We start from the raw sequence: 16,258 nt of genomic DNA, 5'->3' as shown, positions 1-16,258 counted from the left end.
TGGAATCGCTGAAGCACATTTCTTTGATGATCTGTATAAATTTTGTTCTAAAGCTAATGATGGAAAAACTATCATAGTTGCAGGTGTTGGTGATGATTACTTAAGGTATGTAACTAAATTCCATATGTAAATCATTAATCATGTACTTTGTTCATTAATCATGTATTTGGTTATCTAAATCCCCAAATATGATGTCTTTAAGTCATTTTCAGTGACTTCCTGAAAATCTTTTAGATTATTGAAGCAAATTTCTTTTTTAGATTATCATATCTTTTGTAGGTTTTGCAGATGGATGTTATTGGAATCGATTTTACAATCTCTCATACACTCTAATTTTCAACCAACAGAGGGTGCATAGTATGATTTCATTTTTATATGTGTAATAAAATTTAATAGGCACGCTTTTTAAAAAAAATTAGTAAATAATGTCCAATTCACAAAACCAGAAATTTCTGTTACTTCAACAAGAGTATATGGAGTTTATTTACAAATAGTTTATCATAGCTTCATGAAAATGTTCCCAATTTACTGAATTTTATGAAAATTATGCCATTTCAAAAGAAAAATAGCTCCTAACTAATGAATATCAATATATTTGATATAAAATATTGATATCCCCAAATTATTACAATCATATAATAGGTCTTGCTTTTCATTCTTGGAAGTATTCCATAATGGTCATAATTGTAAGTAATTGGAGTGGATTTATTAGGAGTGTAGGTGGTCAGGACCGATAATAACATCAAGGGTGTGAGTTAAGATTACTGCAACTTCTTCTTTACAATGAAGAAAACCTGTGTACCCTCTTATGATGATGAAGGGAAAGAGCTAGCCCGACCTAATACATGGGCGAGGTGGGCTTAGGCCCAGGGCATCAAAAAATTAGGGGGATAAAATTTGTCCAACAAGTTATACTATATATATATATATATATATATATATATATATATATATATATATATATATATATATATATATATATATATATATAGGAACTTTTCCCCAGAACTTAAGTCTAGCAGCAACAGCAGTCCAAGAAGAAAAGAGGCATGACTCTCGTGAGGCGTCTAAACGCGAGAGCTGAAGCGGAAGCGGGAGATTACTTCGTGAGCGCCAAGATACTGTTGAGAACTTCAATCGTCAATTTTGTAACGGGAACCCTTGAAAATCGTGGAGATTGAGACTCTTAATCGCTGTCTATGGTCCGATTTCTATTCACCTTTCTCCGTTTCTTATTCTATCTCTCTCTCAGTCTCTCTATCTTATTCCCAATTTTGTGTTAATCGTCTAATCGACTACTGCTGGTTGCCTGCTACCATTCGATTAAATTGGATTTTTTCCTTCATTCGGAGTTGTATCAACGATTCATAGGTGTAGCAACGATTTGGGTTGGATTTTTTTTCTGTCTAAAGCAAGAGGAAAACATAATCAATATCTAAATCGTAAAATCGGTGAGTTCTTTTTTTCTTTTGTTTGTTTCTTATTTCTTTCTAAAATTTCCGACATGAATCATCAATTCATCATATTCATATCTTCATTGTATCTGATTAAATGATTGGGTGATTGGGTCAATGGTTGATTACTTGATTTTGTGATGTGAATACATAATCAGGAGGCTTGAAGGCATATCTGAAAGCTGAAAATCAAAAAAGCATGTTCTGATTTCGTTTTTATTTTTTAATTTTGGTGAGTTCTTTACTTCTCTACTTGTCTTCTGATTATGTATTTCATTCTTAAATTCTTTCTGATTATGTGTTTCATTCTATTTGATTTTGATTTAACATTGGATTTCTCTCCTTTTTAAGGTTGAAATCAGAAGACATATATGAAAAGTGAAAGCTGTAAAACGAAAAAGCACTGTGATTTTGATTTTTTTCCTGATTTAGGTGAGTTATTTACTATTCTTCTAATTCAATTTTACTGTTTTCTGTTCCATTTTAATATATGTAATTTCGTTTTTGTAAACTTTTTGTGTTTTTGTTTCTTGTTTTTGTGATATGAATAAGGAATCAGGATTCAGGAGGCTTCTTTATTTTGATATTTGACAACTGTGAAGCTGTGAAGGTTGCTCAAATTTTACTGCTGTGTGTTATTGTTCAGGTTGTATCTTTCCTTCATTCCTTGTTTAGTGTTTATAAGTAGATTTGTTTTGTTTTAAATATGATTCCCCGAAAACAACCATCTGGTGCACAAAATAGAAAACGAAAAAAAAAAAGGAACAACAAGAGGCTAATGAATTATGAGGGTCTTTGAATAAAATTTTGGTTAGAAATCAAAATGTTAGTGATTTTGAAAAAAACGATAATTTTAATATTCCACCAAGTACTTCCAATGATTCAGTTGACCTTTCTAATGATTTTGATAAAAATGACTTTGTTGAGAAAGATAAACCAAGTGATTTTAATATTTTTGATCCTAGAGTATGAGATGATTTAGATTCAGAAATGAAAGATTTACTAATAGAAAAAGGGCCAAATAGAGAAATTGATACAAACATAATTTTTCCAAAAGACGCACTTGGTAGACATTTTTCTTTTGATTTTTATACACGTAAATTAAAAAATGGTGATTGTTATGATAGAAAATGGTTAGTGTATTCAAAAGAACTTGATAAAGTTTTTTGTTTTTGTTGTAAACTTTTTAAAACGGTTCGAACTAAAAGTAATTTGGCAACCGAAGGAATTAAAGATTGGAAGCATCTTAGTGAAACATTAAAACAACATGAAAATAGTTCTAATCATATGGTTTGTTTAAGAACTTGGACTGAAACACGTATTAGGTTAAATAAAAATGAAACAATTGATAAAGAGCTACAAGAAATGATTAAAAAAGATACCGAACATTGGAAAGAAGTTATGGTTAGAATTATTTCTATTGTCAAATGTTTAGCAAAAAATAACTTAGCTTTTCGTGGTACAAATGAAAAAATTTATGAAAACTCAAATGGTAATTTTTTAAGTGTAATTGAATCAATTGCTGAATGGGATCCGGTAATGAAAGAACATTTTCGAATGATTAAAGACAAAGAAACACATAATCATTATCTTAGTCATAAAATTCAAAATGAATTAATTGATATGTTGGCATCCGAGGTAAAAAGTGCAATTATTAAAAAAATAAAAAATGCAAAATATTTTTCTGTAATTCTTGATTGCACTCTGGATGCTAGTCACCAAGAACAAATGACTTTGATTATAAGATGTGCAGATTTGGAAAACGTTCCACTAAAAGTAGAAGAGTTTTTTTTTTGAGTTTTTAAATGTAGAAGATACATCTCGTCTAGGTCTTTTTAATGTTTTACAAGATGTTCTAAAATCTCTTGATTTGGATATTAATTATATTCGTGGTCAAGGGTATGATAATGGGGCAAATATGAAAGGAAAACACCAAGGTGTTCAAAAACGATTGCTTGATATAAATAGTAGAGCTTTTTATATGCCTTGTGGATGTCATAGTTTAAATTTGGTTGTATGTGATATGGCAAATTCTTGTCAAAAGGCAAAAACTTTTTTTGGTACATGCCAAACAATTTATAATGTTTTTTCTAATTCAACAAAAAGATGGAGTGTTTTACTTCAATTTATAGATGATCTAACACTGAAATTATTATCATCTACTCGTTGGGAAAGTCATATTGAAAGTGTTGAAGCAATAAAAACACAATTTTCCCAAATAAGAAAAGCTTTAAAAAAATTATCTATGGAAAGTGATAATTGACAAGTGTGTAGAGATATTGATTCATTTGTAAATGGTGAATTTTCTAGTTTTGATTTTATTTTAAGTTTAGTTATATGGTATGAAGTTTTGTACAAAATTAATTTGGTTAGTAAAAAGTTACAATCCAAAGAAATGCTTATTGATGTTGTTGTAAAAAAATTTGGAGGGGTTAATTAATTATTTTGAAGGATATAGAGAAAATGAGTTTGACTTTGCTATTAGTGAAGCTAAAGAAATATCAAATACTGTTAAAGTTAAACCCGGATTTTAAAAAAAAACGTGATTATAAAAGAAAAAAATAATTTGATGAAATTCCGAATACCGAAAGAGAACACCAATCTTCTCAAGAAATATTTAAAAGAGATTATTTTATTGTTATAGTAGATATGACTCTTGTTCGATTGAAAAGTAGATTTGAACAAATGCAATATTTTGAATCTATATTTGGTTTTTTATTTGATGGTTCCAAATTAGTTTCTTTAGATGATGATGAATTAAAAAATGTTGTTTAAATCTTGAGTCCAACTTGACAAGTGGTGAAGAATGTGATATTGATGGAATTGGTTTATTTATTGAGTTACAAATTTTGCAGAAAATGTTACCTAATGAAGCATACAATTGTGAAGGTCCTTGGACATCTATTCAAATAATGGAGAATGCAAGAAGAATGGATATGTTCCCTAATGTTTTGGTTGCATATAGGATCTTATTGACAGTGCCGGTTACGGTTGCTTCCGCGGAAAGAAGTTTTTCAAAATTGAAGCTTTTGAAATCGTATCTCCGAAGTACTATGTCTCAAGAAAGATTGAATGGATTATCACTTTTAAGTATTGAAAGTGATTTTCTACAAAATATTGATTATTGTAAAATAAGAGATGTTTTTGCTTCAAAAAATGTACGAAGACAACGGTTTAGATGATTTTTGTAGGTTTCGTTTGTATTGTATTGATTGTTTGATTATAAAATTTACTATATTTTTTATTTTCTAAATTTTTTATATATAAGAGCATAAAATTTTTTATCTTGCCCCAGGTAGCAAAAAACAATGGACTGACCCTGGGAAAGAGAATGCCCAAAATGCCCCTGAAAAGTTGGAACCATTGTGCTATGCCTCTAAAAGATTTGTTTCTTCTTAGTCTCCTTTTTCCACCCGTTGGATGTGAAGATAATCTAACAAATTTAGGTTCCATCTCTTAGATTTAGCCGATTCTACTAAAAAAAAACCATACTCTCCCAAAGATTGAATTTTTCATAAATGCTTTTACATGTAACAACATTTAGACCCATCAAACTTGTGTGAAAGTTACTGTTGCTTATGTTCTTCGATTTTAGTGATGCTTATGTTCGTTCGAGTGGGGTGTAAACATCTTAATCACAACTCCTGGACGTTTAAGTGACATGATTGAAAGATCAAGAATTTCACTTAAAAAGATCAACCATTTGGCGTTAGATGAAAACTTTGTTTTATTCATTACTGAAGGGTTTTTTTTTTTTTTTTTTTTTTTTTTGTAAACTAATAATACATATATTTTTTTGTAAACTAATAATATTTCTTTCTTAACTGTTTGTGCAGGGAAATAAACAATGTATTATAATTTTCAATCTCTTTTCATTTAACTTGAGTTCATAAATTTGAGAAATTTATCGTTTCTATTTTTATTGTTTCATGTATGATCTCTTAACAAAGTCCATATTTCATAACACCATTTGACTATACCTAAAAAGGTATAGATAACACATCAAAAAATATTGAAGACTTCCAACCCCTGCAATGCGGGGACCTTCTCTAGTTAACTCATAATTAATATACAATTTAATTAATTAATAAATATTTTATCCAATTAATAAATAGATAACCATTTATTTTTTTTATGATGCACTTGATAAATAAATGATAAGTAAAATCTTCTATTTGTATTTATTTAAGCCTATATTAGTAATAAAATTTATATTTTACGATTGTTTAGTATTTATAGGTTCTTTCATATGCTCTTAAGTATTCGACCCCATAGATTTACATACGAACGACATCGAAACTACATTCCTTTTTTCATTGCATGTTAATTCCAACATATAACAAACATTTCACCAAATTGGATGATATCATCCCTATAATACTTACAGTTTAGGACATTTTTGAGCGAAAAAATGAGGTAACAGAAGTGCATCAATGCTCCCAAGTAAACTATATGATGGGGGGCATAATACAAAATAGGTTATTTAACTCAATGGTTGTGGTAATTAGCACCAATAAAAGCATATTTAGGAAGCACATTCCAGGGCCCAAATAACTACGCAAAAGATGCTAGGACCAGATGCTTATGTCCTACCTTATATTAGGGATACCCATACTTTTATCAGACGATGCTTGGCATGTTAGTAAAATGCAAACATACTAACCTTTCCATTGTAAAGAATGAAATCATTTATAGCCTATGTCCTTTTTGGTTGTGGGGGATAGATATAGTTGGACCATTTCTATAGGCGTAACAAAAGGTCAAGTTCATATTAGTATTAATATTTTACTTCACCACATGGGTAGTGCCAACACCAATGACAACGATCACTTGAAATAACATAGTAAATTCATGTGGAAACAAGTTATATGTCGATTCGAGATACCACATATAATTATAAGTGACAATAGAAAACAATTTCATGATAACCTATTTAAAGAACGATGTGCCCCGATTGATTACAAAAGCAAAACTTTACATTTGTTTCTCACCCACAACAAAATATGTAAACAAAGGTTACAAAACTACATTATCATTAAAGGAATAATGGTGAGATTGGGAAGGATAAATGAAGATATGTAGATGAACTATAAAGCACATTTAGGAATCCGAATACATAACAAAAAAGGAACCGCAACAAATGGGATACCATTTAGTTCGGTGAGTAGTTAAGAGACAATAATTCCTATAGAAATCGGTCTTGCAAAGACCGAATACTAAGTTTTACTCCTAAAACAAACAACATATACTTTTGCACCAACCTAGATTTTTTTTTTGAATAGTTGATGACTATCCAAAATCTTGACAAGACATGTAAATGTCAATCACATAAGCACGCCATAGGCGGATCTAGGTGGTTCCCGGAGATGCCTTTCAAAAAAATTTCAGTAGTGTAATTTTTTTGAATTTTTTTTCAATAGTATAATTTTTTTCGGAAATTTTTTGGGGATACCCCTTTACTTTGATCTTAGCTCCGCCACTAATTAGCTCACTACACTAAATGAGTGCATGATACATTCGAAAAAAATACTAATGACTTATAGCAATCCAGTTATACGCTATACTCTACAACCAAAATTTGTAGAACCAAACTTCCGACTCCAAAGATGCAAAAAGGAAGTTTAGGACTTTGTAACCATAATAAAATCGGATTACGGTTTCACCGGCTATGAAATACATTATGATATACTAAAGAGTAAAGACACCAATAACCCTTATCTGATATTCCTTACCAACATAATCAAGTCAGTTGACCAAACCACATCCGTACGAAGACCATTATATAATATCGACCTATTTATTGTTGTATGTATGCGAATCTAAGCTAAGACTAGGCAAACACAAGTACAAACTTGCAACGACATACAATTAAACATTAATGATGAAACGAAAACAATACGTTTGATAATCATTGAAAATAATCGATATCTAACGAACATAATTAACAACCAAATAGACAATCCAATGAGTTATGAGCATAATCAACAAAAATCAGCCTTATATAAATAGTTCAACTCACAATCATAACCAAGGGCTTTTCAATAGTAGTTCATGTAACGTTTCATGGTAGTGTTTCGAGAATCAAAAGAACACTCCTCCGTATAACCATCGTCAAGGTCATCTATGGTAACATGAAAACATAATTCAAATTAAACGAAATATTATCTGTAAAAAATATCATATCTTTCAAGATAACTCCAAAATGGAACCACATCTACTATAATAAATGAAGGTTTTTTTGCCACATGTCCTCTTCTCATTCATTTGGATACATGACATTTTTTAGAATTTTTAAAATTTCTATTTTCCACTTGTCATTTTATTGTATTTTTTATTTTATTAAATTAAAATTCCACATTTAATGTGTAAGGTAATATATATGTAAAGTATTTATTAGAAAGAGTTTATATATGTTACATTAAAGTCTCATTAATTTTAATAATTCAAATTTTTTTCATTTTTCTTATAAATTCAAACTTTTCAAATTGTTAAACTTTTATATTTGTTTTTTTTAATTAAACCCATGTAATACATGGGTCTCACACCTAGTCTTCTAATATACCATAATTTTCCCCAAATTGAAATTCCTTTTTTATCTCAAAAAATATTGATATGAATATGAACGGTTACGTTTTACGGAGTAAGTTTAAATCTAATTATTTGTATTTTAGTTCTTTAGGTTATGTAAATCATTTGAAAACCCAAGAAAAAATATCTTTTTAATAAAGTTACGTTTATTTTGAGAAAGGAAGAGTAAATGTTAAAGAAAATATTTAGGGGAGTGGCCACATGAAGCATCCGCAGAAGGGTAAAATCGTAATTTAATACATGAAAATATCAAAGCAAACGCTCATCGAGGCTAAAAACACGAATGAAGACAGCGAAAACCCATCTGGTATCTTTTTTCCCTTTCCTATAAAACCATGATAAACAACCGCACCTTCCACCACCAAATCACTTTCCCCTTTCTCTCTTTCTCTCTCTCTACATTTCACGCCGGCCGTTCGGTTGTTCGTTCCGGCCATGGCGCCACCTTCACCAGCCACCAGCATCAACAGAACATCCAGCGACGGCGGCACGATCATACTCAACAAATACCAACTCACTCGCCTTTTAGGTCGTGGTAGTTTCGCTAAAGTCTACCATGGCCGTTCTCTCATCGACGATTCCTCCGTCGCGGTGAAAGTTATTGAGAAACCCTCCATCGCAGATCCGACGATGGAGCCACGGCTGGTTCGTGAAGTCGCCGCCATGCGGCGGTTGAACCATCCCAACATTCTTAAACTCCATGAAGTGTTGGCGACGAAAACCAAGATCTATCTTGTTATGGAACTCGCATCTGGTGGTGAGCTTTTCACACAGTTGTCCCGCCGTGGACGGATGAAGGAAGCTACTGCACGGAGGTACTTTCAACAGATCGTATCGACGCTCAATTTTTGTCATCAAAACGGAGTCGCACATCGCGATCTAAAACCCCAAAACCTTTTGTTAGACGACGATGGGAACCTGAAAATCTCTGATTTCGGACTCTCGGCGTTGCCGGAGTCACAAAAGGACGGGCTCCTCCACACTGCGTGTGGAACTCCGGCGTACACTGCACCAGAAATCGTTCGCCGGAAAGGCTACGACGGAGCAAAGGCGGACGCGTGGTCATGTGGAATCATACTTTTCATCTTCTTAGCAGGTTATCTTCCTTTCGACGACAGTAATTTAGCAAACATGTATCGGAAAATTCACCTACGTGAATTCGCATTTCCCGATTGGATGCCAAAACAACCGAGGATCATTATTCAAAAGCTCCTAGATCCGAATCCGAAAACCAGGATGAGCATCGAGACGTTAATGAACCTCTCATGGTTCAAAAAATCACTGAGACCCGATCCTACTCTCGAACTCCACAACGAAACAGAAGCCGAAGCAACCGAAGAAGATGATTTGAGTTCGATTAAATACAAGACAACGATGAATGCCTTTGACATAATCTCGATGTCGTCCGGGCTTGATTTATCAGGTATTTTCGAAGAGAAAATCGTACGGAAGGATAGGAGATTCACGACGACGGCAACAGCGGCGGAGATTGAGAGGCGGGTGGTGGAAGTGGGTGAGAGATTGGGTTACAGATCGAAGAAAATGAAGGACAAAGAGAATAGGAACAGGGATGTGATGGGGTTGGTGAAAGGTAGGGTGGTGGTGTTGGCGAAGGTGTTGGAGGTGGCGGTGGATTTGTTGCTGGTGGAGATGACGGTGGTTGGCGGCGGAGGTGGGTTTAGTGAGGTTGAATGGGAGGAATTCAAGGTGGGTTTTGAAGACGTTGTAGTGTCATGGCACTGCTAAGATCGAGGTTGATGATCAGAAAAAGATGTAAATATGAAAATTTGGTAGATTTGGGAAATTTCAACATTGGGTAGCACTAGATCTATTGTAGGATTGTTCTTGTTTGTAAACAATTTTTCAGAATTCGAATAATCGACTCATTACTTAATTAATAATTTGATGTTTATTAGTTTTTTTAGTTCTGAACATGAAATTTTAACACAGTGCTTAAGTTCTTTCATATCTTTGCACAAACAGACATGGACTTGGGCTTTTTTAGTGATTGCTGATTGGTGATGGGTGATTAGTGATTAGACCATCTCCATTTATATACTTTATTTTTTAATTAATTTTTAGGGTTAAAATAGTACTAGTAATGCTGAATTTATTTCTGATGATTCTATTTTCTTATTAAAAATTTATATCAAAAAAATATTCGAAGAATATTCTTTTTTAGAATTTTGTGTAAATTTCTTTCTAAATTTTTTAAAATTTCAAAAATATATTTTTAACTTGTTAGAATTTTGTGTAAATTTTTTATGTTGAAATAACTTAAAAAATTAAATTATTAAATAAATATAGACAAGTTAATAAACATATAAAAAATTATTCATATTTTAATTACCAAAGTTTGCAAAAAAAGTTATTGTTAGTTTGGTTTTATTTTTGCCATATTAAAAATTGATTAAATTCATCTCATATTATAACTTTTCTAACATATAATACAAAATTCAAATTAAAATCTTTCTAAAAATAATGATTTTGCTACTGCTCAAAGCAACTTTTTGTATTTATATTGATTTTTTTTGATTAACACTAATTTTAAAATTAAAATATTGATATTTTATAAGTTTTAATTTTGATTCCTTAGTATAATTTAAAATATTATATTTCCCCATTTGGCCGATATTTAATCTTATAAACCCTTTTGGCATTATTAGCTTTTTTCCTTTAGTAAGATTAGCTAGGCTATTTATAATTTGGATAAAACCGAATTGTCTAATTTGAATATTTGGATTAGATATTCGAATTTTTGGATTGGTTTTTCTAGAAAACCGAATTATTATTTTGATTTTGGATTGGTTTGGTTTATAAAATAAGAATTAAATAGTCTAAAAAAACCGAATAAACATTTTTTATTATTTTTTTATTTTTAATATATATATATATATATATATATATATATATATATATATATATATATATATATATATGTAGTTATTTATTAATTTTGTAATTTATTCTTTAAAATTTGTTCAAAAAGTTTCACCAGATAAAAAAAACATTAATACGTATTTTCTCTCAAAAGTTTTCTATCTATAAGATATTTAACTATAATATACCTTCTTAATTGTCGTTTATAAATTTCAAACCATAACTAAATAATTTGTTTTCACTTATTGTGTAGAATTGGGTAAAATATCGGATCAAACCGAACCATCCAAACGAACACCCCTAAGATTAGCTACAATCTAGATGTTAGCTTTTAAAGCATCAAACTCCTTGCTCATGACTTCTCTTCGTTATGGGAATTGAAGAACCTTTTCATAGCTTGAAGGTTCAAAGAAAATTTGAATATTTTGATTAAAGCCTGCTTTCCTCATTAAGATAAGTAAAACACAAATGTGTAGAAGAAGAAATATTTGTAATAATATAATTAAAGATTCCATTGCATTGCCGCATATATAATCTTGAGGTTTAGCAAGAGGCTAATGAACTCTTATAGATCATCTAACAAAAGAAGAAGAATTTTAAGCTATGGAGGAGTCGTTTGTGGAGAATGTGAATTAATTGGAGATGAATCAGAATGACCATTGGATTATGTAATTGGAAGGTTGTAATCAAAGAAATCAGATTATTCTAGTTGAGAAGCAAAAGTGGAAACATATTGTGAATTTATATCTGATGATTAATATGGAAAAATATTCTCATGGAAATTAACATCTTAAGAAATGCTAATCTTTTAAGGATGAAGAACATAAAGCTTGTAGGCCTTCTTCCCAAAAGGATATCCTACAAATATATGAGGAACAACTCTAGGCTTGAATTTGTCCCTGTTTTCTTTCAAAGTGTTAGCAAAACCCAAGCATCCAAAGGATTTCAAATCAGAATAGTTGGGGATTCAAACCATATAGAATAGAGAAATGAGTTTTCTTTTGAGAAGTTTTGATGGAAAAAAAATTAAGAGATAAGTAGTTATAAGTACACAATCACTTTAGAATTTGATAGGTAAACTGGATTGAAACATCAATGTTGTTGATTCTAACTGGTGTTTATGCTTCCTTTCTACCACACCATTTTGTTGAGGACAACCTTTGCATGTGTTCTAATGAATAGTGCCTTTATCGTGAAATAATAGTGATGCCTCTTTACTGGATCCAAGCTCCAATGCATTGTCATGCCTTATCACTTTCACTTTCTTATTGAACTGAAATTCAACCATAACTATTAATCCTTTAAGAACTTGAAAATAATTACTTTTGGTATGTAAAAGATGAGTCCAAGTTGATCTTGAGTAATCATCAACCAAAGTCAAAAAATAAGGTTAGCCAACATATGTTTTATGTTATATGGATCTCATGTGTTAATATAAACCAAATCAAAAGGAGATGAAGTATTAGTTGAACTCTTTTTGAATCGAAGCTTATGTTGTCTACAATTTAGACAAATTCATCATTAAAGATGTTATTTATGAACTCAAAAGTTTTGCGTTTATACAAAGGTAAATGGCCATGTCTTTTATGCCACAATGAAACAAAATTATCAATTGAAACAACATTACATAAATTATTGACAAAGAAAACATATAGATTTGAAGGTTTATGAGGTGAAACAGACAATGTTGTATCTTTGAATCCTTGAGATTTGGAATGAAAAAGATATAGACCAGCTTGATGTCTACCAAGAACCAGAGGCCTCTTCAGATAAGAGCATATAAAACATTCCTAAGAACAACACAATCAGTTAGAAATGTGTTTCCAACTTCATATACATAGGTTTGTTGGCCATTTTGAAGTGTTATGGAGTGTGGTTGATCAAGCTTTCTTATATGAAACAAATTTTTTTTTTATGAAACATATGATTATTAGAACCAAAATTAGTTATCGAAGTAGATTTGGAAGTAATGTGATAATGACAGCTATGAGGAGGTTTGTAGGGGAAAAATAATTACCATCAAAGTTTGTATCAGAAGAATTACAAATATCTTTGCTAACATCTGATGAAGAAGAGTTTTGATTCTTATCTATTGAAATACTTCCTCCTTTGATATAATTCATCATGTTCATGAGTTGTTGATATTGTCTATTCAATTGTTGATACTGATTATTGATTAATTCTAAAATAGATTGATCAACAGATTAAAAATAATAATCACTTTTAGTACAAGTAGCACTAGCAAGAAAAAACATTTATGGTCTTTGTGAATTTGAAATCCTTTGGGAACTCCACAATACGATAGCACTTATTAATTGTGTGTCCTAGTTTCTTGTAATGAGCACAAATGATGTTCATAATGTTATTATAATTGGACTTTGAATAATTTCCTCCATTCCTAACATTAACTGTCATGGATGCAGATTCATATAGAAAAGTAAAAGAATATTAAACTTCACGTCGCTTCTCATATTGAATAAGAAGAGCATAAGCTTATAGTATAGCTGGAAGGAGTTTCATCATGAGTATATTACCCTGTGTACTTGTGTAATCAGTGTTTAAGCCCATGAGAAATTTAATAAACATTTAGTTTGCTCGAGTTCTACTATTTTGTGAGCTACTCCCTATGTACATTCAGGAATTGAGGATAATGCAACTATTTCATCCCATAATTTCTTGAGCTTAGTGTAATATGAAGCAAGATCATTAGCTCCTTGAGACAAATCTAAGATCTCTTTCTACAGTTGACACAATTTGGCTCCATTTAATCTTCCAAAACAATCACCTAGATTAGTCCAAGCTTCATGAGACGAGGAGGAATACATGACAGATTCAACAATATCATTGGATACAACATTAATATTCCAAGATGTAACCATATCATTACACCTCTGCCATAAATCGAGATTTGGATCATTTTCATCAGGTTTCGTAATTCCCATTAATGAAACCTAATTTGTTCTTGGTTGATAAATCAATTTCCATGGATTTGCTTTAGGAATTGTAGTTCGATCCATTGAAATGTTTAAAAACAAGCAACATTCCAGGATGATTAGGTGGATGAAGGTAAAGATGATCAAAATGATTATCGAACCAGATGGATTCGTTTGATTAATTGGAATAGCCATTGATAGAACAAAATTAAAAAGGAGAAAAGAATGATTGAAGAAGAAACGAAGAACAATTTGAGAAAACTTGAGATTAGAGTTGTGATACCATCTTGATTTAGAGAGAGAACGAAATGGAATGGAAATTGTTATTTCATTGATTCATGAAATAATACACAAAAGAAACAACATATACAAAAAAGAGAAAGCAACAACTAACTAATTCTAACAAACTATCATAACAGATTAAGTAACAACCATAACTAAATTAAGTAACTAGAAGGCGTGGCATGAATAATTAACAACAGTAACTCTCAAAAAGTGCATTTTAATCATCGTACTTTATACTACTAACTGATGGGTTTTGAGCACTATAACATCCCTATGGTGCACATACAACCCTAATGCTTTGGATCTAAGTTTTATCTAGTTATACATGTAATATTCATTTTCCAAAGCATGAAGCCTAACTAGCATACAAATTTGATATTTGAATCATAAAAACAAGTTAGATGATTACCTCTTGTTGTAGCGTGTAGAAGTTGGCATTTCAAGAGCTTAACACCTAAAGTGTGATGCCTATAATGTGTCATAAACACCATAAGCAAATGGAGGATAATGAGAGAGAGGCTAGAAGGCACACAAAAATCGGCTAGGGTTCTTCTTTGAACTCTTTGGACTTTTTTGGTGATGCTTGGGGTTAGATTTATAGTGTGGAATTCCTTGGGTTTCACTTATAAACCCTAATTCACTTCCTTTGGCCTTTAATCAAATAATCCATATGATGAGACCTTTGGACTAACTCTTCATGGACTCCCACATAAAATTAGTCCATCCTCATCAACATGGATCATTAGCCTAAACTATATGTATTACTGATTTACTTAATCAGTCCCTGATAATTTAATCAGTCACTTTTGATCACTAAATTAATTCCAAATTAATTCTTGATCAATACCAATTAAATAATATGATTTCTCAATTAATATATTATTCTTATAATATATTAATAAATCAAAAATAACCTCTTTCTCAAATATCAATCTTATCAAATTGCTCTAGTGAAGGCAACCTAAAAGGACCATGCTACTATCGGGTCAAGTACATACCAATCATAGTTATGGGCTTAGACACCTAATCCAATAGTCTCCTACCTGGATAAGTCTAATAACTATTATTGCAAGTATGACTTTAGAATCCGATTAGCAATCGTAGCTGTCAAAAGCCACTGTTGAACTATGATATTATCAGTAATGCATCCTTTAGATAAGAGATCATATATTACTCCATTATTCAAGATATCGTATGGACTGAGACATGGATTATAATCATTCTCTCTATCCATGTGTTATTTCCCAACTTCCGATTTATGACGACTGACAATAGATTATAATTGAACACATCAACTTAGTCCAAGCTTGGCCAAGCGCTTAGGTGTCATCACTAAATTATCGAGGGGCCCACATATATCGCTTTTATCCCACATTGGGTAAAAGGAACGGATAAACTTCGAATCATATGCTTACTCAATTTACTCATCAAATCACACACAACAATTCGTTTTATAATACCAAGTTACTGGTGCGTTTACGTATCATCAATGTGCAACCAACTTGCAAACTACAACTCATATGCCTCTGTTTCAAGAATATAGGATATTATCGTCTCACAATCACTAATGATAAAATCCATGAAGTGATTCAGATGGGCGTGGGTTTTAATAATGTAATTATTCGGGAAGTAAAACATGCAAAGTGAAACACAAGAATAATCCAATCCAATATGGACTCAACCGTATTGATTACACATTATTCGTTGTATAATGTTTCGATTAATCAACTTAATACTTGAATTAAAACAACAGTTGTCCCATGCTCCAAGCATGCATACTATTTTTGCCTATGGTCCTCACCTTATGAAATAGATCAATTGAACACATTTCCAATGATGCTCATTTCACAATTGCCTAATCCTTATTATAAGTGTAAGAATACAAAATCCTTGCCACTAACAGAATCCATTAGAGTCTAAACTTTTACGCAATGTTGTGTTTGTAATGTCGAGGCACCAAAGTCACAGAGACTTGGACAACGAAATTACAAAGTATTCCATTTAAGAATGTTACAAGACAATTCCCTGGAATTGAAGTCTCACATTCAAAGAGTATTCCTTGAACATCCTTCTTGCATTAAAGTTTCCAACTTCACAGATAGATTCTTAATATCCAAC

The 16,258-nt window shown here is 31.3% G+C and overlaps 1 protein-coding gene across 1 annotated transcript; it reads left to right on the top strand.

Moving 5' to 3' along the window:
• Positions 1-8,305: 8,305 nt before the first annotated feature.
• LOC111910038 (CBL-interacting serine/threonine-protein kinase 7) lies at positions 8,306-9,943 on the top strand. Its single transcript, XM_023905832.3, is given in 2 exon segments — positions 8,306-9,761; positions 9,764-9,943. Coding segments are annotated over 2 exon segments (1,383 nt in total). The 5' UTR covers positions 8,306-8,477; the 3' UTR covers positions 9,863-9,943.
• Positions 9,944-16,258: the final 6,315 nt, after the last annotated feature.

Source organism: Lactuca sativa, chromosome 5 (assembly GCF_002870075.4).
Source record: "Lactuca sativa cultivar Salinas chromosome 5, Lsat_Salinas_v11, whole genome shotgun sequence".
Classification (NCBI taxonomy): domain Eukaryota; kingdom Viridiplantae; phylum Streptophyta; class Magnoliopsida; order Asterales; family Asteraceae; genus Lactuca; species Lactuca sativa.
Note: the sequence above shows the minus strand (reverse complement) of the source record. Positions and strands in the feature narration are given on the sequence as shown.